The sequence below is a fragment of the Lynx canadensis genome, chromosome D1, assembly GCF_007474595.2.
Source record: "Lynx canadensis isolate LIC74 chromosome D1, mLynCan4.pri.v2, whole genome shotgun sequence".
NCBI classification, from domain to species: domain Eukaryota; kingdom Metazoa; phylum Chordata; class Mammalia; order Carnivora; family Felidae; genus Lynx; species Lynx canadensis.
Window position 1 is genome coordinate 48438025 of NC_044312.2, and position 25796 is coordinate 48463820.

The window sequence follows — 25796 nt, forward strand, 5'->3', positions numbered from 1 at the left end:
ATTAGGCTACTCAGCCACAGTGAATGTTTCACTTAAATGCTGACCTAAAGAGCACACTATATTTCTATTTGTTTGTTTGTTTTTAGGTCCAAAATGTTTATTCACTTTAAATTGGGAAGTAGAGGGGCGCCTGGGTGGCTCAGTCGGTTAAGCGTCCGACTTCAGCTCAGGTCACGATCTCGCGGTCCGTGAGTTCGAGCCCCGCGTCGGGCTCTGGGCTGATGGCTCAGAGCCTGGAGCCTGCTTCCGATTCTGTGTCTCCCTCTCTCTCTGCCCCTCCCCCGTTCATGCTCTGTCTCTCTGTCTCAAAAAATAAATAAAAAACGTTAAAAAAATTAAAAAAAATAAATTGGGAAGTAGAACCCGGACCAAGATGCCTATGTTGATGACCACTAAAAGATAATTCTATCTTCTTTCTTGTTTATTTTAATAAATACTAAACATTTACTTTGTGCTTGGCTCAGAGGATACAGATGCACAAAAGACATCCCTCTCCCTTCCCTAATGGGCATTACTTACATTTTGGGGGGAAAAAGGGCACAAAACAAATAATAGTATAATTATTGTTTTTAATATAATTGTTGTAAGTGTTGTAGTAAACAAGTACAGGGTGACAGATGAGTGCTTGGTGGGAAGATGATCTGATATGTTCTCGAACAGGTGAGGACAGTGTCCTGGGAATGCCTCTTGAAAAGGTGACATTTAAGTTGAGCCCTAGAGAGTAGGGAGGACTCCAGAATTTCTGAATAGAAGAGGCTTATGGATGGCAAGCTAGTAGGATGGAAGGGTCTAGGAGCCTTCTTTTGGGGCTGTGTTGCATAGTAAGCCCACTTTTAGACTGTGCTATTTGTTTACTTGGGTAGCTTTTGGGAGGTTGTCTCTTCATGCACCTTGGAAAGGTAAGCAGGAATGAATTACCATAAAACTGTGGTGAGGGGAAGGGAGCATGTGCAGTGGCCACAAGGTGGGACCAAGGGTAGGTATTCAAGGCCCGTGTTGTTGAATGGTAGAAGAAGGGGTGAGGCACAGGTTAGACAGGTGAAAGCAGCAGAGGCCAGGTCACACAGGGCATGATTAAGGACCTTATAAGCTACTTTAAAGATTGTGCTCTCTGTGGGGATAAAGATCCGAGAGAATGGGACTTTATTGACAGCTGTCAAGTAGGGTAGGACTTGATCATTTTCACAATTTAGAAGTCTCTCTTGCCACTGTGTGAGAATGTATAGGAGTAAGGGTGGATGTCAGAGCCCAGTTAGGAAGCTGTTTCACCAGGTGTACAGAAAACTGATGCTAGCTTGGATGGGGGTGGTCATCATGGTGATTGAGAGAAATAGACAAATGTGAAAGATATTTGCACAGACACATGTATGAACAGAGTAGAGCACAACTGAATAGGCCAGAGGGATTTGGAAAGCTTCAGAGAAGTGACACCAGTTTAATCTTGAAGGATGAGAACAAATTCCTATAGTCTGTCAGTTAGATTCAATTGCTAAAATATGTAAATTATAAATGATCATTAGTTTTTTTTAGTATTCCTTTCAGATTCTCTAAGAAATGTCACATAACTTGTGTTCTTATTTCTCTAATAGTGTTCCTGCATGTGTTAGAATATAATAAGTCTGCATTTCCTAAAAACAGTTTTCTAATTTAGCCTTATTGTCAATTAAGACTGATTCCCTCTTCATCAACACCCATACAAATCCAAGTATATTAGTGAAAATTTGGGACATATTGAAACTTTATTCTACTTACTAAATCCTCAGTCCATGTTAAATCTCTATAGCAATTTGGTGTGTGCCTTTCCACACTGTTAATTCTTGTTTGTTTCTGCCTTGTAAGAATTATAATTAAATTGACTTAAGTATTTTGGAAATAATTTTAGAGCCTGAAATACTTTAAATATTCTGGCTTCTCTTTTGCTTTGAAAGGCGAACATGGTTGGGTCTAGAGATTGTCTAGGCTGAAGGTTATTAGATGTAGAAGAATATTAGCTAGCATTTATAACATCTCCAGTCTGCAGCCACAGGAATGGACTGTGCACAGTTTTCAAATCAAGAAAAATTGTATCTAATACCTTATACTATTTTGTGATTATTTAACACATTACTTATAGCTCTACAGGGCTTATGGTACCCAGTCTTCCTTTAGCAAACCCTCAGCTCTTCTTTCATAATTAATATTTTCATTTCCCATATGCATAGAATGCCTGAAGGAAATTTTTTCTGGAAACAAAGTCTGCATAGTGCTTTGGTACGGCACAATTTATTTAGTAATTCATCTTTGCCAATTATTTTTTTATTAAACAAATCAAGCCAGATATTCGTTTTAAGCCCCTGCTTCAAAGCTAGTGGTTGTTCTCTGGAGTCAATGTCAGGTCAAAGGGAGGTCAATAAGATATATCTCATCTAGGCATTGTGTTGTGCACCATCTGCCCATGTTAAATCACAATGATAAGTAGGATGTGTACTTGTGCACCACTAATTCTTGTTTGGCCAGAATATCATGTCATCTCATGGTCATTACAATAGTCCAATTACAGTTGATCAAATTGAATTATCTTTAATCAGTAGGTCTGTCTCATAGTACAGTGGGCTAGTTGGACATATTTATCTATTTAAGTGGTCTGTCATCAGACTGTGAAAGCCAAATGTCATGTTCAAAAAAGAAATAACTGGGGAGAACAGGGGAAGACAAGAGGCTGGATATATTTTACGTGTATTAAAGTGAAAAAATAATTTCAGTATAGTCTTGCAATAAGTTTAATGAAAGTTTTCTATGGTCTTTGAGATCTTTGGAGGAAGTAGCATTAGTTATGCAATTCATGATGTTTATTTCTCTGTACAGAAATGGCATAGTGAGGTTATTAAAACAAAAATTCTAGGGGCGCCTGGGTGGCTCAGTTGGTTAAGTATCCGACTCTTGGTTTAGGCTCAGGTCATGATCCCAAGGTCCTGGGATCGAGCCCCACTTTGTGTTCCATGCTGAGTGTGGAGCCTGTTTAAGATCCTCTTTCCCTCTTTCTCTCTCCTCCCCGCTCACTGCCTCTCCCCTGCTCATGCACATGCTCTCTCTGTCAAATAAAATAAAATAAAATAAAATAAAATAAAATAAAATAAAATAAAATAAAATAAAATAAAATAAAATATCTATTTTCCTTGTAATGAGAAGAAATAGCTTATTCCAAACAACCCATTTATAACAGCGTTAGGTCCCTATAAAGATTTATAATATCTTTGTGTAGTGCCCAGCCAGGAGGTTTTCTGTATTGCTGCGAACTGCACCCACCATTACAAAATTTTAATGGATTCACGCTGACTCCTACACAGATTGATTCTCATACCTGAGAGGCAAATGGGTGAGAACAGGGCATGTTTTCCCTAAAGATGGCAATGGGCCTTTGAGCACTTATATCTGCCTGAAAAACTAGAGAAGCATCTATGGTTAGATAAGATGGGAGAGAGCCAAACTTATCACTTCTTGACATTCTCATTTGGGGGTGATAGTACTGCCATATCACATCAAGCCCTATTGTATAGCCATGCATCATGGTGACACTAGACAAATACAAGGTTCTCTGGGGCTTTATTTGACCTAGAAGTTCTTTCAGGCTCATTCCAAACAACCCAGCATAAAAAATGAAAGAGAGAGAGAAAGAGAGAGAGGAGTGAGAAGAGATATAGAGGGAGAGAGAAGAGAGTGAGAGGGAGAAGACAGAGAGAGGAGAGAGAAGGGAAGGGAAGATATGTGGATGGTACTCTGCCCTTTTCCCCATAGAGCATCACATGATGATTTATTTGCCTCCATTTTACTGTTCTTAGATATTGATCTTAACTCCTGGATTCTCTTTCAGGAAGAAAGACCATTAATACCATTGTTATTTCCACCTAACAATTCAAGTCTTCATTTTTTTTTTTTTTTTTTTTGGCAAATTTCCTTAACACCTCAAAACCAACACTACAGCTAACCTTAAAGGAATAATTTATGTTTTTGGAGCATTGCTGAACTAAATATTATTTTCAAAACATGTTAGCTCCTGCATGTCTCTTCCTTCTATATAAACATTCACCCAACCATTCATTCATCCATACAAAAAATATGTATTTATTAGAAGTCTGGTACGTGCTGGGCAGGAAGCGTGCTAGGTGCCTGGGGTAAAAACAAAAAATACATATTTATTAGAAGTCTGGTACGTGCTGGGCAGGAAGCGTGCTAGGTGCCTGGGGTAAAAACAAAAAGCAAACCAGGGCCTGCCCTTTGAACTTCCACATATGGGTCATCATTACTTAGCAAAGGTGTCTTGAATGCTTAGATTGCCAGGCAAGTTACTTATAGCAGCCCCTGATGCTATAAGAGTTTGGAAAAGGACCATTTTGTGGAGATACAGAGGAAGAGTAGATCCTACATCTTCCTTTCAGTTTTTGTGTATAAAAATGCTTTGTCCAGGGAGTTCTAGTGTTGAAAATTGTATATGTTATAATCCTAGCCCTTGAAATTAGAACCTTGCCAATCCAGTCAGAAATGAGGTCTATACTGCTCCAGCAGTGAGAAGGCGGATCTGTTGGTCTATAGATAAAAATTATATCTTGGGATTGTAGCATTTTTTTTTTTTTGGTGCTGTATAGATGGCAGCTTGTATCCCAGTCAAACCAAAATGGTTCCCTCAGGGATATGTGATAAGGATAGACATTTTGGCAACAAATATGGAAAGTTTCAAACATAATAAAAATTCTAACTGTCGTAGTAATTAGCCTTTCTCTTTACTAAGCCATACTATGTATGGCTTTTGCAATCATACTAAAATTTTAGAACAATCATGTCCTCTCTGGAAGGCAATTGCTTTAAATTGGATAGATTTCACTCATTTTCCAGTAAAAGAATTTGAAAATTCTGTCTGTGGAAACCAAAATACTGGATGGCAGAGTTGGATGTGTCTTTCACTTTAAAATGCAGACTCTCTCTGTGGTGAATGTATTTGTTGTGGTAAAGTATTTGAAAGGAAATCCTCAGAATAATTTGGGGGAAGGAAAAACACTATGTTAAAATAAGCCAACCCATAAGTTTTGAACTTTGAAAATTGCTTTATTTTGAACCAGAAAGAATTAATAATCATTCATAGCATAAAAAATGTATGTTTGGAATATAATACATAATCATGATCTAAAACAAATTAAACCTCCAAATTTTAAAGGACCCTAGTATAATGCTGTGATCTCAGTGATTTTTCTGAATGAATTAATATTGTTTAGAGTTAATATTGATGCCCTTATATAGTTACCTCATGATTTGCTCTGTGTCTTGGCAAATATCTCTCTAGGTAAGTGATTCCTGTAAATGTTAGAAATTCCTTTACAGGTTAACTTTCCCATCATTTTAAATTGTCCATGCTGTGTTATTTCAGTCTATATGCATCCTTTCCAGAACGAAGGGTCCTGCTAGTCTGATAAGAAGCTCTCTTTCCTGAGGTCTGTATTTTGTGTAGGGCTCATCTAGGAGACGGAAAAGCCAGAATGCCAAATTGCAAAGAGTATTCTTTACTGTGGGGCTCCATCCAAAAAGGGTTTGTAACACACTGTACAGTCTTGTAGCCCAGCTGTGTGGAGCATTGATTGCTTCTGCCTAGAGCAGGGATACTGTCAAGTTGCTCTGTGAGTTGAGTCATCTATTGACAAAGAGCTACCAGCCCGCAGATAATGCTGTGCGGAGCTGCTCTCGCTGCTCCCACGATGCACTGCTTATAGCAGCTGTCAAAGATACTGAGGGATCCACGGGAGGAAAAAAAAAAAAAAAAAAGACTTTTACAACTGCCTGGAAGAAAAGGGGTGTGAGGGAGGAGACATTCCTGTGCAGAGCTGACCAAAGGAAAGAGTAGGCATCAGGGCAGTATGAATGCATACCTCACCAAGCAACACGGCTGCAGCCGGGGGTCCGATGGGATGGATGCCGGCAGGAGTGCACCCACACTGATCAGGGATGCCCACTGCGCTTGTGGCTGGCAGAGGAACCCTCATGGGCTTGGGTACAATTCTCAGACCATGCCCTCCTCAGGACCAGGGGGCCCAGCTTCAAACAGGACCAAGCTGGTCACTTTGTGGGACAGTGTGCGGAAAAGCCCCCACAAGACGAGCGCTAAAGGCAAAGGGACTTGTGGGGAGCGTTGCGCCTGCCCACATGGTTGGTTCAGCCCAGCACAGGTGAGCCTTTTCCTTCTGACTTTCCCTTGACTATCGGAAGAAACTGAGAACAAGTTGTGTAAGGGTAGCATGGTTTGGAAACTTTGCTGAGTCCTCCTTGCTGACTGGGAGCGCCTGTTTGGAAAACGGTAGGCCTGGAAAACCTGTCATTTTCACAGGTGTTTGTGGGCTCACCTCTGGGTGGCCTGTGAAAGTCCGAAGATGCTGTGCTCAGTTTCTTTCAGTGACTTTTTCCCAAGTTCAACTTCTGTAGTCCTCAGATGATTTTACTGTGCTGCATCATTGGCTTTTAGCAGCAATTTAACTTCTAATCATTGTTAACTTTTCTGTACTGCCTAGCCTCATTGTTCTTGTTTTTGTTTTTAAGGGAGAGAAAAAAATGAATTTTAATCAAATACTTTCCACCTCTTTAATGATAAAAAGGCATTTATTTCTTCAGCTATGGAAAGTAGTGATTTAAATTATGCTTTTCTAATTTTACTCTCATAATACTGTATACCTTTTCAGTAATGGAGAAGAAAATTTGTTTATATGAAATAATTCATTTTACACACAAAGGGAATAATTGGGTGCAGACTACAGGATGATTACACTCAGAATACAATAATGAAACATTTTATTTATTCATAGAGTAGCAATAAAGTTATTTATATTAAAAACTATAATTCTCTTTCTTCTGTAATCTAGTTCTGAAGCAGATGTGCAGATTGCCTTAATTTAATTCCTAGCTTATTCTTGCCCCAAACTACTGGCATTTTATCAGAAATGAAATTGGTTCATTTTTCTCCTGTTCCCATCCAGAAGAGGTAAGACAACTTCCTGTAAATGCTGTAAAATTTAAATAAAGTGCACCTGTAATCACTGTCATAAATATAGGACAGTGATAGTTCTTAAATATCCATTGAGAAGGAGAAAAGCTCTTTTCAGGAAAAAAAAAAGTATTTTCTTGATTTTAATGTGATTTTACTATAATTGAGGAGTGGCTATTGATTACAAGTGAAATGGTATGATCGGAAAGGTGTAGAGAACATTCTAATTTTAATATTAGTTTTTTAAAAAGTACTTCTAAGAATATCATATATCACTAGGTCTTAATGATTGAGTTACATATATGTGGCTTTTGATGAATTAATATCATTCATCTCAGAATCTTGCTTTAAATGAAGAATATATTGTCATTTTAGCATTAAACTGGTTCAGCCTGAAATGAAGACTGACATTTGGAAACTCAATTATTTTTCAAAGTTAACATGAATTTCAAACTGAAAAAAAAAAACAGTCTTGACAATTTTGAAGTCTCTATATATTCTTTAACAAATACATATGGTTTAAATGTCTTTAAATTATATCTCTTGTGTTGATTATGTTAAATTCTCAAGGCAAAGAAGACAAACACACATCTAGCTTATGGTTTTTGCACAGAGTAAAATTAGCCAACTGACATTAAAGTAGAAAAAGCAACTTGATTTATTGTCATAATTCTTTTTATCCAAGGTGTAATAAGATTTTCATTTCATAACTGATAATTTCTCAGCCCCAAAACAGTACATTATAATAACCATGCTCTAAAAATCTTGATACATTTTTCATCCATCAAGGGAAACTTTTCCCTTTCTTGCTTTTTAACAAAGTCAGCCTCCTACTTGCCTTAAATTTATAGCCATTTAATGCTTTAAAGGATTGAAATAGACTCTCTGCACTGATAATTAAGGATCTAGTGACATATGAGAAGGCAATGAATTAAGACAGCTACCATCTCCCATTCTTTTTCATACTTATTTCTATACATTTTCTCTTATTCACATATATTTTATTGTTGGCTAGGAAGAACAGTCGTCCAAATATTGGAATTAAAATACCATATCTTTTAGGGCCTTTAGTGTTGTGACACTCTTCTGTCACCTGACCCTTCCTCCTTTTTACCACCTCAGTCCTATGAGAGTGCTATGCATAGATTTTAATATATGTTTTAAAATATCTCTATAATACCTAAATACTTGTACATATTAACATATTTTCATGTATTTATAGGTCTCTATATATGTATCTATATACACATATACATGTAGGCATGTATATACATATATACATATAAAAATTAAAGTTCTATATTATTATTTTCTTACCCAGAAAATACTAACTTGTTCTTCCAAAGGATGTTTTATTCTCTTCATATGAAGTACATTTCCTTTACTTCCTGTAGGTGTTCTAAAATGCTGATTTATGTGTATGTGTGTATATGTATACGTGTGTACATATATATGTGTACATGTGTATATGTGTGTACTCATTTACATATGCATCTATAGAATATGTCTAATATTTAAAATATACAGATATGTGTAAGTACTATACACCCTTATATACTCTAACAAAAGTAAGAGCATATGTGTGTGTATGTGTATGCATATGTGTCCATTAAAAGCCTAGTCTGTTTTGAGAATTTTATGATATGATACTGTTCTCACCCCTTAAATTAACTAAAGATATCCTGTGAAATACTGTGAAACAAAGGATGGAGGTTAATTATACTAAACATTACAATTCTTGATAAAGTAGAAAGGAGAAGAATGCGTGCTTTAGAATAACCTGGGGACCCACATATGGTACAGAACGTGCCTGAGGGCTGTTGAGTGTCTTGGAACTGAGATCCTGCTCTCAGAGATATTTGCTGTATTACGTGGAAATCAGCAGTGTGATTTCCGGCTGCTATAATAGAGGGCCATGGTAATGACTTGAGTTCCTCCCAAGGCTCTTTGCCAAACTCCTGTTATTTGGGGTGTTGTGTGCTAACAGGACACTGTCATTATGTTGTTCCTCAGCAAGACTAAAAAACAGCTTCTGTCCTTTCTCAAATAAGTTTTCATTCCATTTAAATCTGTAGAATTAATATAACCCTAATAATAGGTAAGAAAATGGAAAATTATAGTGTCCAGAAGTGAGTTCTAGAATGTACATCTAGGATAATAATGTTGGTCTTGGGTGAGGAGTGGGGAGAAACTGTCCATCATTGCATATGTGGCATTTCTCCCCAATTCAGATTGATCTGGGAAGGCAGCACAGAACAGTGGAGACTCAAAGGCCAGAGTTCTATGCATTTGTACTTCATTCATTCAGTCTTCATTTGTTTATTCAACTATCATTTCCTGACTGCTTAGTATGTGCTTCTCTATCAGGGCTGTGGATATAATAGTAAACAGTAAAATAGTAAATAGTAAATAGTAAAAAAAAAAAAAAAAAAAAAGTAAATATAAATAGTAAGAAGGAAATCCTACCCCTACCATTGTGATGCTAATGGCCTACAGCCATATATAATCTGTAGTAAATATATCATTATATATACAGAATTATATAATCGTAAATCATGAATTGGAAGTGAAACAAGTTCCATGGAGTTCTGCAAATTCCATAGTGGACATATATTCAGGAACCAGAGGAACCACAGAAGAGGAAGAGAGCAAGATAACTTTTAAGTATTCATTTATTTACTTATTTTATTTTATTTTTATGAAAAGATACAGTATATCTTTAAGCCTAGATTTTCTATTTTATAAAATGAGCATAAAAATAGAGCCTAACTCAGAATTTGTAGTGAGGAATGATTAACATAATAAGTGTAAGGCACTTAGAACAGTGCTTATAAGTCGTATGGGTTCAATAAATATTTGTAGAATGAATGAATAAGCGTGGAATAAAAGTTGGCTATTATTAACTTACTCCTTACTTCATTTTTTCTGATTGTCTGGGAAGAGAAAGTAAGTGAATTAGTAAAGACTTCAAGAGGTAGTGATGCTTGGGCTGAATCGAACTGAACCTTGAAGTAATGTACATGTGTTTATCAAGTGAGCAAAGAGAGAGAAGCTTTTGGAGTAAAAATAACAAAAACAGAAACACCTGTAACACTCTGGTTGCTGTGTAGAACTACTCATAGATGCTCATAGTTCTGTTTGCCCAGAATGTTGGGCACTAGAGAGTAGGTTCTTCAAGAGCTGAGGCTAGAGACATGAACAGGGTTTGGACACACAGAGAGTCTGGTGGGCTTTGATGAGGACTTCACTGAACTGGCAGCACGGAGTCAGTCACTGCAGGATCCCAGTGTAACTGGTACTGCTACTCTCCATGTGTTAGACTGCATGGTCATTGAAACTTTCTGGGCCTCAGGTTGTCTGTTTCTAAGAAAACTAATTTTCCCCAAATTAACTCCTATATCTCTTCCAATACTACTCTCTGTCAACTGACACCCATTAATTAATGGGAAGCACTTTGGAAAAGATTTATGCTTTAAAGCCAGACAAGCCTAAGTTTAAATTTCCTAGCTCTGTGTGACCTCACTTCCTTAACCTCTTTAAGACTCATTTGTCTCCTTCTGTAAAACTTAGGATAATAAAATTATATTATGGGAAATGTACTAAGAATTGAAAATACTGTACTCTAGGGGCGCCTGGGTGGCGCAGTCGGTTAAGCGTCCGACTTCAGCCAGGTCACGATCTCGCGGTCCGTGAGTTCGAGCCCCGCGTCGGGCTCTGGGCTGATGGCTCAGAGCCTGGAGCCTGTTTCCGATTCTGTGTCTCCCTCTCTCTCTGCCTCTCCCCCGTTCATGCTCTGTCTCTCTCTGTCCCAAAAATAAATAAACGTTGAAAAAAAAATTAAAAAAAAAAAAAAAGAAAATACTGTACTCTATATAAAGGAGCCCAGCATGGTGCTTAGAACGTAGGAATTGTTCAATAAGTGGTATTTATTATTACTAATGATATCTAAATTATGCTTTTCTAACCTGAAGAACTTATAGTCCATCAAATTTATTATCAGTATTGTAGTCCTTTATTAGAATTTCTCCTTTGTTCAGTAAATTTTTTGATGTCTTATAATGATGAAGGTTAGGTTAGGCAACTGTCCAGAAACATTTGGCACAGTACCACATGATGATGGGATGACATTTTACCCTTCAGTGTTCTCAGAGATTCACAAAATGCACACTACCAAAAAATGTTTATATATCTGTCATATATATATGGCATATATATGTGTGTATGTATGTGTATAGATATATACATGTATATAATATATATAGTATATATTATATGTATATAATTGTATATAATATATATATATATATATATATATAAATTGTGTGTGTATATGTGTATATTAGATTTTCTCAGAAACATTCTGCCAGAACAACTGTATTTGAAGCACTTATTCAAACTCTGTAAATCTTCCCTAAGTGTCCTTCTGCAACTCCTCCAGAAATAGCAATTTGCAGCAACTTGAGTGCGGAGAACCTTTTTGTCCAAGAAGTAGAGTTGCCCTAGGCTGAAATCTCAGGCTCAGCTTATGCCCAGCCAGAAAGATCTAACAACTTGTTTTAACTCTATAGCTGTTTCTACTGATTCCTCCCAGAAAGAGAACCCCTTACCAAGGAATAATAAGGCTTTTTAGTCTCTGGAAAATACCATTTGCCCCCAGGCAAAAGAAACAGAAGAGAATAAGAGATAATACAGGAGAAATTAAAGTTCTAGGCATTTTTTAAACAGACCTGAAGCTACATGGTCAACACTTACGTCCCTACTTCTTCTGGATGCTGATGTGAGCAGAGCATTTTCTCTAGGGCTGGACAAGTAGAGACAAAGTACTGAGGTTGGGAAAGGAAAGAGCAAAGATGATAATATTTGTTGAATACTCACAATACCCATAATGTATGAAGCACTATGCTAAGGCTTTATGTTACTTATTTTTTAAATTCTCCCAACAAAATTAAGAGTGGTATTAAAATCCCCACTTTATAGATATGGGAATTAAAGCTAGGAGTAACTTTCTCATGATGGCACATCTGAAAAGGTAGAATTTGTTTCAAATGTAGGTCTATATGACCACCTTCCCCATTCCACCATATCTTACAGAAAGGCCTCTTTGAGGAATAATGGGAGGTAGAACACCCCAAGAGACCTTTTGAACTCTCTAATTTAACAGGAAATTTCCTTAAAGAATTGTAGTGTTGGGAGAACTGGCACTCCCTAGTAGAACCCTAGGTTTCCCCATTCTGTTTCATTTTCTGGTCATGGGAACCCTGAGCTGATTGGACCTCTAAAGATGTCTCCTCTGTCTGATCAAGGTTAAGAATTGTGCTGATCTGAAGGAGCTGTTGTTGATTCTCACAGCACTGATACTTGCTCTTAGAAATACCTTGTGATCTGTGGTTATTTGCAAATTAGATTCAGTCTTACAACCTCTATAGTGAGGAATTGAGAACCATGTATTTTAAACTTAATACACATACATAACAAAGTACATGTAGACATTATCTTACACCCAAAAGCATTATTGTACATTGCTGAATGTTGTAAATCTCACACATTATCTACTTGTGTATTTATCATGCCAAGAAGCAAATATCTTTCCTTAATACTACCATCTCCATCATCCATCCTCTTCCTTTTCTTGACATTGTTTGATCTGTTACAAATGTAGCCCCACCTGATTTTATTCTCCTCAATTCTCTAGACTACTTTGTTACATTCTTTTAATCTCCCAAAGGCATATGTGTGTGTGTGTGTGTGTATACACACACACATATATTCATATATATGTATATATATGTATATGTATATATGTATATGTGTGTATATATGTATATGTATGTGTGTATAGATATGTATGTGTATGTGTATGTATATATATGTATGTATATGTATGTATGTATGTATGTATGTATGTATATATATGTATGTATATGTATGTATGTATATGAAGCCTAAAAAAGTTAAAAGATTTCCTCAGGCTCATTCAGATTGTGGTAGACTTGGTCCATGTCTTTGAACTCAGAATTGAGTTACCTTTGTATGGTGTCAAGCTGCCCTCCTTCTCTAAGCCCTACCCTCCTCTTTATGAAGTTAATTATTGGAAGAACATTATTAAGCATGCAACTTGTTTGGTAATGCAGTGTTGGACATTATACAAAATTTATATTATATCTTATTTCTACTACTTCATAATTCAGAACAGCAGTCCCCAAGGAGATAGAAATAAGAGCCACTAGAAATAATTTTAGAATTGTATGGAGATACTTATGTATTGATAATGATTGGGAGGTAATACTGGCATCTTGGAGAAGGGAGTCAGGGATGCTAGATGCACTGTAATGTGCAAAGAAGTTCTGTACAACAAAGAATCACCCCATGTACTCCACAATTTTTAACATTCCACTGGACATTCATGAACATTTTTTTAAGTTTATGATTTTCTAAGTCTAAAGTCAAATTCAGTTTTACAAACAGATATGAAGTATTTTCTGCAGAAATTTAATAAGCATTAAATTTCTAGGAATGTAACTCCTCTGTAAATCAAGGAATCATTGCATTTTATTTTGTTAGGAATTTGGCAGAAGTTGACACCCATTTTGGAAAACCCCATCCTAATTCTGCTGCTTCTATATTGGTGTCACAGATATACCTCTCCTGTATTAGTCTACATTTGTAAATATCACCTGCAAATATGTAATCAAAGAGACTTGAGACTTTTTTTTTTTTTTTTTCAACGTTTATTTATTTTTGGGACAGAGAGAGACAGAGCATGAACGGGGGAGGGGCAGAGAGAGAGGGAGACACAGAATCGGAAACAGGCTCCAGGCTCCGAGCCATCAGCCCAGAGCCTGATGCGGGGCTCGAACTCACGGACCGCGAGATCGTGACCTGGCTGAAGTCGGACGCTTAACCGACTGCGCCACCCAGGCGCCCCTTGAGACTTCTTTTAATAGACTTAGAAACACATAAAATAGATCTCACAGATTTAATTTATAGGGTATTTTAAAAACATTTAATTTGACTGACATACCATATATTAATTTTTAAAATATTTTAGCATCCAATAATAAATATATTTTTTGAAAAGTAACTGAAATTATTTATTTTTTAGTTTTCTCTTGTTTTCAATACTACTCTGAAATTATCCCAGAGGTCATCTACACTCAACTTCCCTGTAAGCTCTTAGGTTGCTGAGTTGTTGTGTTGCTGTTTTTGTTGTTGTTGTTGTTGCTTGTTTTTTTCAACCCATTCCCCATTTCTTAAAGGTTAGAGTTCCACAGTCTTTTGAAGCACTAGAAATCAAATGCATACCTTGTCATTGGAGAGAATTCCAAACAGAGATAAAGAGATAGGGATAGAGAAATGATAGATAAACTTCCTCAGTGGCCTGTGGTATATAAAACAGGGAATTATTTTGACACCAAAGTTATAAATAAGGGCCAATTTATTTTCAAAAATATCACTTTTATTAGCTTTCTCTGTTTGAACCATTGACACTTATGTTAGATTTTCTATATTTCAATTGAGGTTATTTCCTTTAATCTCTTATTATATACAACTAATCTGTTATTACTTCTACCAACACTAATGTTTAAATCTGGAATCCATCATATATGAGTTTTTTCTCTTCCTGTACTTCTTTTTTTTTTTTTTTTTTTTTTTTTTTAAATTTTTTTTAACGTTTATTTATTTTTGAGACAGAGAGAGACAGAGCATGAATGGGGGAGGGGCAGAGAGAGAGAGGGAGACACAGAATCGGAAGCAGGCTCCAGGCCCCGAGCCATCAGCCCAGAGCCCGACGCGGGGCTCGAACTCACGGACCGCGAGATCGTGACCTGGCTGAAGTCGGACGCTCAACCGACTGAGCCACCCAGGCGCCCCTCTCTTCCTGTACTTCTTGTAAGAACTGGTATCTGGTCTCTTTATTCCATTTAAATATATATTTATTAATTAGAAGTGTATGTAAGCATTTAACTACTTCATTACACTGTTCAGTATATTTGGCCTCCCAGATTTACATATTGAAAACATTTTTTAAATATAAAATACTCTTGTATTTTTCTTTTTACTTAGTATAGAAAAATATGTGTAGACAGTTGCATTATCTATGAATTTCAGATGGAGAAAGGAGAGTATTACAAAACAAATATTATAAAATGGAAATGTTGGGTCCAATAGAATTGAGAATCTGGCCCTGTATAGAAAAAGTTTGCAAAATTCTGCACTACACTATTATTTTTCCATTTAATTGTGATAGAATATCCTGTTCTGCCTAACAGAGTCTATTCATCCTTTAAAGACCTGGTTCAAGAACATCCTTCTCATTAATCCTATCTAGCTAGCCCATCTTAGCTCACAAAACCTCTACTTAACATGGCATCCTGCACAATTATCACATTACCTTGCACTGTGGTTAGTGTCCTTCTCAGTCTCCTGATGAGAGAGTCCTCATATGCCCATTTTGAGTCCAACTCCCAGTGCTAGTTGTCCATTTACTTTTGTGACAATTCTTGTAGTATCATTATTAAGTTATACATTTGGGCCCAGACTTCTCAATGGTATCCCTGGCTGTGGAGAGGAGAGACTATGTCATCTATACTTTTATGTCTAGTTGGTTACTGTGCGTGATTTACCTATCACATTGTATCACAGTTATGAGTGCTTATCTATATGCTTCACTGAACTGAATTCCATTAGAGTACAACCTATTTACCTTTGTTTCCCTAGTACCCAGAAAGTAGCAATAGTTCAATAAAGTGTTCTTGGTTTCTGAATGAATATCAGCACAGAATATAAAAGTACTTAATCAGTACTTAGTACAGTACATATAAGTGTATATAAAGTACTTAATTAGTTTTGAGTTTAAGTATTATTGTTATGAATTATGCAAATGCCTTAAGATTGAGAGTGACCACTTTTACCCTTATAGTAGCTCTATTTAATAACAGATTATAATAAAAAGTTAACATGCATTTATTGTTTGTTTCTTTTGTTTTTAGTTTCACTCAGATTCTTATTCTATTGTGATGCTGTAAAAATATTGGTATCACTGTTCAGAAATTAGGTTCTGGATTCAAGTGGGTCATGGTGTTCAATGATGAAAGGAACAGTGCTGTACTTTGAGAGGACAGCCAGAAAAAAAATCGATTCTTCACAGTTTCTTTGTCCAATTTAGGAGTCACCTGTTCTCTAGAAGGTTGAAATACTGTCATGAAATATTATTTTATAATTAGTTTCCATACAATCTACTGTGGGCTGCATGACCTTTATTTTCCATCATTTTCATCATTAAATGTAAGTGCTCAGAGTCCAGGAGTTGACACCAGCACATTAAACATCCATAATTGAAGACCTTTGTACTTTATTCTGATAGGCTGTGCTATTTAGTTAGTAGTCAACATTGACTGATATGGTTTTTCAGTACTACTGTTTTCTTTAAGAAATGAATTAGCTTTAGAACTATGTAAATAATTCAGATATTTTCATTACATTTCAGAATGATTAATAAATATATCTGCTCCTGGGGTGCCTGGGTGGCTCAGTCGGTTAAGCGTCCGACTTCGGCTCAGGTCATGATCTCACAGTTTGTGAGTTCCAAGCCCCACGTCAGGCTCTGTGCTGACAGCTCAGAGCCTGGAGCCTGCTTTGGATTGTGTGTCTCCCTCTGTCTCTGCCTCTCCCCTACTTGTGTGCATGTTCTCTCTCTCCCTCTCTCTCTCTCTCTCTCTCTCTCTCTCTCTCTCTCTCCGTCTCTCTCTCAAAAATAAATGAAATGTAAAAAAAAATTTTTTTTTTAAATATATCTGCTCCTGACAATCTGGAAAGACAGTTATACAAAATCTTTGATTCTGGTTTTATACTGTTTATTCATTTTTCTGATCTACTTTACTTGTTCTTTGTTACACATATTACTGCTCTTATCTGCAGCATTTTATGGCTTATTTTTCAGGTATTTTTTAGAACAGTTTTAGGTTCACAGAAAGATTAGGAGGAAGACTTACAATATTTTTTATTCTATTTTCAATTTAAAATTTTTTAATAAAAATAAAAACTAAGTAGATAATTATAAATCTTCTTAGTTTAAAGGTAAGCATATATACTACTTTTAAAAATAGTTTTGTTATTGGGTTTTGATATAAAAGTAACACATTTCTGGTAAATGTTATAAGCTAAAGATAAGTTTAAAATAATTTAAAACACCTATAAAAGTACAAAAACTACAGTTAATGTTTTTATACCCTTTTAATGTTTTTAATTGTCTCTGTATATATATATATCTTCAGAAATAATTTTGTATTATCACATGCTCATAGATGTACCTAAATATATTGTTTGTATGTGTCTGTCTGTGGGAATTTAATAATATAAAACCATATTGCTTTTTAAACTTAGCATCATATTGTGAACATTTTCCTAAGTCAATAAACTATTTTTCTTATTGACGTAATTTTATAATGACTACATAATATTCATCTTTCCATAAAAATTCAAGTTGATAGAGTTTAGGTTATCTTTTTTTATAATTAATAGAAACAATACCAAAGTTAAGCATTGGTATACAAGGACTTTTGACCACATTTCTCATAGGGATATATTTGCAGGAAAGGAATCACTAAATCAATTATGCAAATTTTTAAGGCTCATAGTATTTATCTAGTAATTCAGTCAATTTTTATTCAACAGTTAATGATTGAACAGTTCCCATATGCCAAAACACTGTGTTGAATAATGGAGATATCAAGGAGAACAAAAGAGATTGATTCCTGCCTCTTACAGCTTAGAGCTAATTGCCAAATTTCTTGTAAGAAGACTTTACCAATTTACAGTCTTTCGATTTCAGGAATGTATAAACATGTCTTTCCTCCTGTGCTCATGAATTCAGTAAGCTAAAAAATTGTATGCCATTACTATTTTAATTTGCTTTTTTTTCTTAATAAAGATGAGTTATTTTTCCTGTGGTTGTAGCCAGTTGTGATACTATTATGGCATCATCTATAATCCCTAGCACAATAATAATATCCAGGTGACAATTTAATACATGCTTAATTTGTTGACTGTGTGAATGGTAGGAAGGAAGGAAGGAAGGAAGGAAGGAAGGAAGGAAGGAAGGAAGGAAGGAAGGAAGGGTATACAAATAGGTGAGTAGTTTCTGCTTGAAAGTCCTGATGAGAGAAATTTCTCCCTATCCTAAATATAGAAGAGTAGTTCTATAACAATCTTTTGAGTGATCTATGCCCCTGCCTCTTCTGTCACTATAGCTTCTTAAGTCTGTTCTCTGGAAGGAAAAGAGCTGAATGCTCTTCTTTTCACACTGATGTAGGTGAGCAAGATTGAATTGAGTGACAGATGAAGAGGTAATTAGTACAACAGGCAGATATAGACAGGCTATCTGACTGTGTTGATAGAGAGTTTGCTGAGGAGTGCAGTGTGGGCACTAAATTGACAGTCAGGAAACCTGAAGAGAAAAATTGATCTAACTGATGAGATGGGGAAGGGAAATATTCTGGAAATATCCTGCCTGTTTTATAGTATGCTTATATATGGATAAGAATTTCATGAAATTTGTAGACAGACATAATCAAAGATGATCTGGGGTCCACATGTCTTAAAATGCAGGCAGGCTTTCCCTAAAAGTCAAAAACATATCTTAAGATGATTGTATGAGTGTTATCCCTTAAAAACACTTATTATAATGCTGATGCCAATATTTAGAATTAAATTTATGTATAGAATAATTCTATGGACTCCTCTTATCAAAGCTGGGCACTGTCTGGCTGTCCTAAACAAAATGTGAAGCCCATCCATCAATGATGTGAGGGTGACTGTTTTTTAGCATAGGAAAGAACATCATTTTCGAAGGACTGAATAGAAAGGTGACTGTTAAATGGGTTTAGGACTATACATAGATTAAGGACAGAAAATCTTTTAAGTTTATTAAAGAGCTTAGAGCAATTGGTAGTTCTTTGAAGACTTATAATTATTCACTTTTCTAATAATTGAGTCAAGAAAATGTAGATAACAATTGATATTATGATCCCCATCCTTTTTGGGGGCAGTTCACTCGGAGCATTCAGCCTGTTTTTTTGTTTTTTGTTGTTTTTTTTTTTTTTTCCTCCTACTCTATGCTGCTCCTGAACCTGTTTTATAATCCACTCTAATTATTCACTTTTCTAATAATTGAGTCAAGAAAAGGTAGATAACAGTTGATATTATGATCCCCATCCTTTTTTGGGGGAGTTCACTCGCAGCATTCAGCCTGTTTGTTTTTTGTTTTTTGTTGTTTTTTTCCTCCTACTCTATGCTGCTCCTGAACCTGTTTTATAATCCACTCAGTTTACCATGCCAAAAAATCAGGAAGTCATCACCCCCTCTACTCCTATCACTTCTCTACTCCCAGAGTCTTCACTAATTAATTGATGAATAGTTAATAGAGAATTATATCTCAGAGTATCTCAAACATTTTCCCTTTTTTCATTCCCACTCTCAATTTCTGACTATAGATGTGCATTATCATTAACATAAGTTATTTGCAGTAGCCACTGGTCTCCCAGACTCCTTCATCCATTCCAAATGTTTTTGTTGCCAAATTTATCTTAACATTCAATTCTGTTCATATCACTCACCAATTTAAATGATTTAGCAAATCCAAATCATTTATAGTAGTGTTTCACTTTAAGAGTACTCTGACCTCTGGAGAAGACAGATATGTCTGGAAATACTAATGGGTGGTCTGTGTAGGATCAAAGATGTTAAATAGTTGTTAATTTATTATTATGGGATTTTTTTCAAAGTCCTCGGGGTTTTACATCTTTCCAAGGCAGGTCAATTATGTGCAACATGGACTAAATGTGTGTGATGAAATATTTACCAGTATTTCATGAAACACAAGATTCCAAACACTAGTTTAAAAAATAAAACTTGATTTCCATAGCAGAACTTTAAGATTATCTTCATTTTAGCCTCAACGTATTCTCCAACCCCATCTCCAGCCACTTCTCTTATGTCTAGCAACAGCCAACCATTTGTTCCCTGATTCTCTGAAGCCACCATGCATTCAGTCTCCTGCTAAATATTTTTTCACACACCCCTTTTTATTAAGATTCTCCCTGTTCCTCTGTTTGATAACATATCCATCACTCAAGTATCATCCCAAATATTACCTTCTTTAAACCTTCCTTTTCTGTGTTCTCACAGAATGTTGTACATCACTTATTTCACTTAGTATTGTGATTGCTTACATGTCTGCTTCATCTACCGTATTAGAAGATTTGAGAGAATGCAAATGTGCCTTATTTATTTCTGTATTTTTAGTGTGGGGATAGGGCCTGACTCATTCATAAATGAGTGAAAGAATAGTATCTTTAAAAATTGGTAGGGAGGGAATAATGTTGTACTATGTGAAGCATGTTAATACTATGATTAGGTTTCTGGTTCCTGGATCCCTTTTGTCTCTTTGAAAGCCCAGATAAGTATCCAGTATCTGATAAGTATCCAGAAGGAACTGGGACCAAGAAACTAACTCAGACTGGCTTAAATGTACATGATATCAAATTATGTAAATGTAAATTTCAGTGAAAATTACAATTAGAAGAAATGATATATCCATGTACATATAATGCAGTTGCCTAGTCACTCATAAGTATTTATTAATTATCTATTTATGCCAAGTCCTGTCCTAGAAATTTGAAAATATAGCAATAAATACAACAGGCAAGAGTTAGTTGAGAATTACAGACAATTAACAAGTAAACAAATAAATAAGATTACTTCAAATACTGACTTATGACTGTAAAATAAACAAGGGCACTGTGATATGGAGAATAACTTGGTGGAGGCGGTGGGGAGCGGGTGCTTCTTTGGATAGACACTAAAGTAAGGGAAGGCCTTAATGGGGAGGAGACCATTGAGTTGATATTTGAAGGATGAAAGGTGAAAAGGGGACAGCCTTACAACAGTCTTCAGGTGATGTTATAAATAATAGAATAGCATGTTCAAGGACCCTAGGGTAAGGACAAATTTTATCTTTTGCAACAGAAAAAAGGCTAGTATGGAAAAGAGAGAGTATGTGGAAGAAAGTCAGGAATGGAGATTGCAGGTCATGGAGACTTTGAAGACTGTGGTAGGGAGTCTGAATTGTATTCAAAGTTCAACAAGAAGCCATTGGATGTGAAATGGTCTTGATGTACATAGTAAGAATGAGCTGTGGGGAGGCAATGATGGAAGGAGGGAATGTAGTTGGAATGCCCTTCCAAGGGAGGGAAAATGTTGACTGGATTCAGGTAGCAGCAATGGTGATGGAGATCCATTGTATGGATTGAGCTGTATTCTGGATGTAGAACAATAAGATCGATTAAATAGTGTGAGTTTCTTTGAGGCAAAATATAACAAAATGAAGCAGATAAGAAAAATGAAAGAAGTGAAGGGTAATTTCCAGCTATTGGATCTCTCTCTGTGGAGTCAAAACATCTTCAGAATCTGTTAATTATTTGAACCCAAATGTTCCCACTCCTTCCCACCTAGTGTGTTCCTAATTGGTTGGCAATGCTTGCCTTTCTGATTTCCCCTTTTCTTTGCTTTCCTTCTTTACTCTAACATCTTTCCAAACTTCAGATTGATACAGTTTTTTCTTTAGGGAGGATATTTTCAAAAGTCCTGCTGGCCTAAGTGTTCTTTCATTTCTTTATGGTTAACTTGCATGGATGAGTTTTCAATCACCTGAGAGCAATTATAATTTACTACATTTGTAAGTTGGAAATTGGGAAGGTGTCTTAATAAAGCCCTCAAATACCAAGCCCAAGGCAATAGATCATGACCCACCAAATATGCGATGTTGACCTTCCCTTCCTCTGCAGCTCCAGCATTGAGTCCTCCCTCTGATACCTTCATGAGAAAGATATTTTTAATAACTTGTTTAAATACATTCGATGATGGATAATCTCTATCTAGGAAAGTCACTACATAGAGTTTGGGTGGATGCTAATAAGGAAATAAAGTAATCATTTAACTTTACTGAAAATTAGTAGTAGTAGTAGTATTAGTATTATTTAGAGCATACGGTCTCCCATCTCTCTTCCTCCATTCATTTCTTTTTGGTTGAACTATGAAATCTTGAGTACATCCCTCGAACACCATTTATTAAGTTCATTAGAAATCCTCCAAGAGGATTTTTGGAACATAAACAAACATTTTTCTAAGAGTTATTCCTCCTTTAAACTTCAATGTGACTTTAAAACAGTAATGAGTAAGTTGTATTTTTTAGGAATAAACCAGTGACTGGAAACATATTCCCTTTGTACATTCCAGACCCAGTTGACTAAATTGATGTCAAAATTGATAAATCATATTTTGTAGAATCTTAAAGTGTCCTCTTATCATGTGATGCCTGTGGCTAACATGGCAGCAGTTTGGTATAATGTCCATTATCCCATCACTAAAATTACTGTATTGTCGACCCCATTATAGCTTTGGCCTTGACAGAGTGCATGAATTGTCTCCTAAACAGTTCCTTGTTTCAAATCAGTCTGTAACTGTAGATTGCAAGGGTCATGCTTTAATTCATGCCTCAGCAGAATTAAGGCTGTTAAGTGATCTGTCTCTCCCAGCTTGGACTCATATTGAATTTCACAACTCAGAGGAAGGTGAGTGAGTGTGTTCCAATGGAAATATACAGAACTGGAAATCAGAAAATTTAGCTGGGCTAACTCTGGACTCTGAACCACCCAAACCAAGTGTCAGAATTTTAGTGCATGTCAACTGGAGGGAACTAGACTAGATGCAAAATATTATTAATATGTTTCATTGTGTGGACCCTGATTGATTCATGATGGCTGAATGGACAGTGATGCTAAGAAAGACAGTGAAGCTACATTTGGACCTCTCAGAAAAGAGAACTGAAAATTAGCACAGTTAGCCATGAATAATAAGGAAAGACATGGCAGCTTAGATCTCTAGTTTCTTTATAGCCCTTGCATTCAATGATGCTATGTACTTTATGTGAATGGCATAATTATAAATCACAATAATTGCTGTCATATGTGAAGCATTTCTTATATATTAATTTATTATAACCTTCAAAATAGCATGGGGATATAGGTCATCTTCTCCCCATTTTATAGATGAGCAAATGGACTTTTAGAAACAAAGTAACTTGCCCTAATTTATACCACTAAGGATCAGATTTATGTTTGGAGCTCAGGTCTGATCTCAGAGGGTCACTCTTTTCTTTGTGCTGGACTAATTCATACAGTACCCCGCATTTGTTGATGTTGACTTGATTTATAAGAAGCTGATAAGCATTAAGTGATCAAAAAACTAAACTTATTTAGGTCACAATACAGCTCAAAAAATGATGATTAGGAATGAGGCCAAATTTAGTAAGTTTAGGAACGAAGTAGGAAAAATACAGTTTTTTAAAAAAATAATGTACTCACAGCTCTTTTGGAAATTCTATTTAAATATTTATTTTCTTGGAACTTCATTTTGGAATAGAGATAAATTCGTCAAAAACTGGAATGAGAAAAGCTTTCTAAATTCCTTTGAAATTTGAAAGATGATTGATAATTTAAGGATATCTCCCCCTCCAAGCTCAGGGTCCAGTGTGGCTGCTGCCGTTGTTCTATCCAAGGGACAGATCTGTCACTTAACCAACACAATAGATAACATCCAATAAGTCCTTAACAAAGTTTTGCTAAATAAATATGGTATTGCATCCCTAAGTTTTATCTCTCATTTTTGCAGTAGAAAACAAGGGATATTCTTCAAAAAGCTAGCTCAATTTAACCTCTTCAATGTATGCATAACAGCTTGAAGATATAAATTCATAATATTTAGTTACTTCAAAACAGAGTGCTTGTATAACAAGAGGGACCAGGACCAGAGTGTGATTAGTCAGACAGCTGTGATTTGCAGTTCTCCTCTCTATCCACTAGAAATTCCCTCCTGTTTGTTTACATGTCACATCATGAGATGAATCATGTTACACATTATATTTCCAATACCCTTTATGCTCTAGTCTGTTACATTAGTACTGTTCCATGCCTATTCTTTTTCTGGTGGTGGTAATGGTGGTGCAAGAGACTTGTATGCTCTCTCTTCCCCCCTCCCCCACAAAACATCAACCTATTGCATGATTGGTGAAATTTGGCTTGTCTTTTAGACAATGGCTTTTAAATTAGGTGTGATTATTTCTGATGAGCTCTAGATTGTCCATGTAATCACCTCTTCATTTCAGCAACAGCTGAGCTTAGTCCCTCTTATTGGAACCCTCATTAAGGATATTCCTCAACTGACAATGAGTTTAAGTCCTGATAAACCTGTCATAAATTGAAAATATGATTGGAAAACGCATCAAATACACCTAACCTACTGAGCATCATAGCTTAGCCTTGCTTCACGTACACCTGTTCAGAGCACTTGTGTTAGCCTATAGTTGGGCCAAAATTGTCTAACACAAAGGCTATTGTATAGTAAAGTGTTGAGTATCTCGTGTAATTTGTTGAATATGGCACTTAAAGTGAAGCACAGAATGGTTGCAAGTGCTTTGCTTGTTTACCCTCAGGGTCCTGTGGCTGACTGGGAGCTCCATCCTGCTGCTGCTGCCCAGCATCATAAGAGACGATCATCCTGCATATCGCTAGCCCAGAAAAAGATCAAAATTCAATAGTCAAAGTATGGTTTTTATTGAATGTATATTGTTTTCACAGTACTGTAAAGACAAAAATTGTAAGTCAAGGTACCTAAGTCGGGAACTGTCTGTATCTGCAGCTTCCCTCACCCCTCCCCTTGGCCTTTAAGGTATTTTAAAACTGCAATTTCACAGTAAGGCATGTTGTCTTTCTGTCTTACATTTATTAGATTCTAAGAGACTTTAGAGATCAATATTGGATCAATGATTAAATCTACCCACAAAGATCTTACCTAGACTGTTGGAACAGCCTTTAAAATGGCTTTTTGCCACTAGTGCACCACAAACCCATGCACCTCAAGCTGCCAGAATATTCCAACATTCCTTCCTCCCACAGAATGCCTTCTTATCTCTCCAACTTCAAATCTTTCCTTGGCTTCACACTGCTTATGGGATATTGTGCAAATCCTTTAGGGTGACAGAAAAGCCCCCACAACCCACTTACTGACCAACTTGAAACCTTAAAACTAGTTCTTTCTTCCCTGTACTAAGTACATTAGTCTTCTGAAGAAAAAAGAAAAAAAGAAGTGTCACATTTTGAATACACTATGCACTCTCTTCTTTCTAAACGCTGATGCTTTATCTAGTCTGAGGAGCTCAATAAATAGAATGTCTTTTTTTTTTTTCACCTTAAAACAAAACCAGATAAGATAAAGGTGCCAGATTCTGATAGAGATTTTTTTGAAATACAGATTTATTACTGATAAAAGCTATATTGGAGGAAATGGCTATAGTAGGCAGTCAGACGGGTTTGCCAAGATCTTTTGAACTAGATTTACTCCCTGCCCCAAACTGCCAGCTTCTGCAGAGGCACAGCCTGCCTTGCTAAGCTTATCTCACAGCGGAAAGAGATCGCAAAGCTCCGGCTGGCTGGCTGTCTTAGAAAAGGAAAGAGTGAGCTGAGCATGCCCAGTTTGTTTCTTCAAACTTACCCAGTATAAAGCTTCTTTCTCCTTCTGGGAATGGCGTAAGAGACCCAGAGCATTTCACTGGAGAAGTCGTCCCTACTCTAAACTGCAGGAGTGAAGAATAACCTACCTCAAGTGCTTTTATTCTGAGCCTGGGAAATCCTTTCCTCTGTTGTTTTTCTGCAGAATCTGGCTACCTTTGAACATGTAGCAT

General features: G+C 36.2%; 1 protein-coding gene across 1 annotated transcript in view; it reads left to right on the forward strand.

Moving 5' to 3' along the window:
* Positions 1–5861: 5861 nt before the first annotated feature.
* The window catches only part of DLG2 (discs large MAGUK scaffold protein 2), a 780826-nt gene continuing 760891 nt past the window's right edge, over positions 5862–25796 (forward strand). The window contains exon 1 of the mRNA XM_032595102.1: positions 5862–6191. Coding sequence (XP_032450993.1) covers positions 5883–6191 — 309 coding nt within the window. The 5' untranslated portion in view covers positions 5862–5882. The remainder of the gene's footprint in view (positions 6192–25796) is intronic.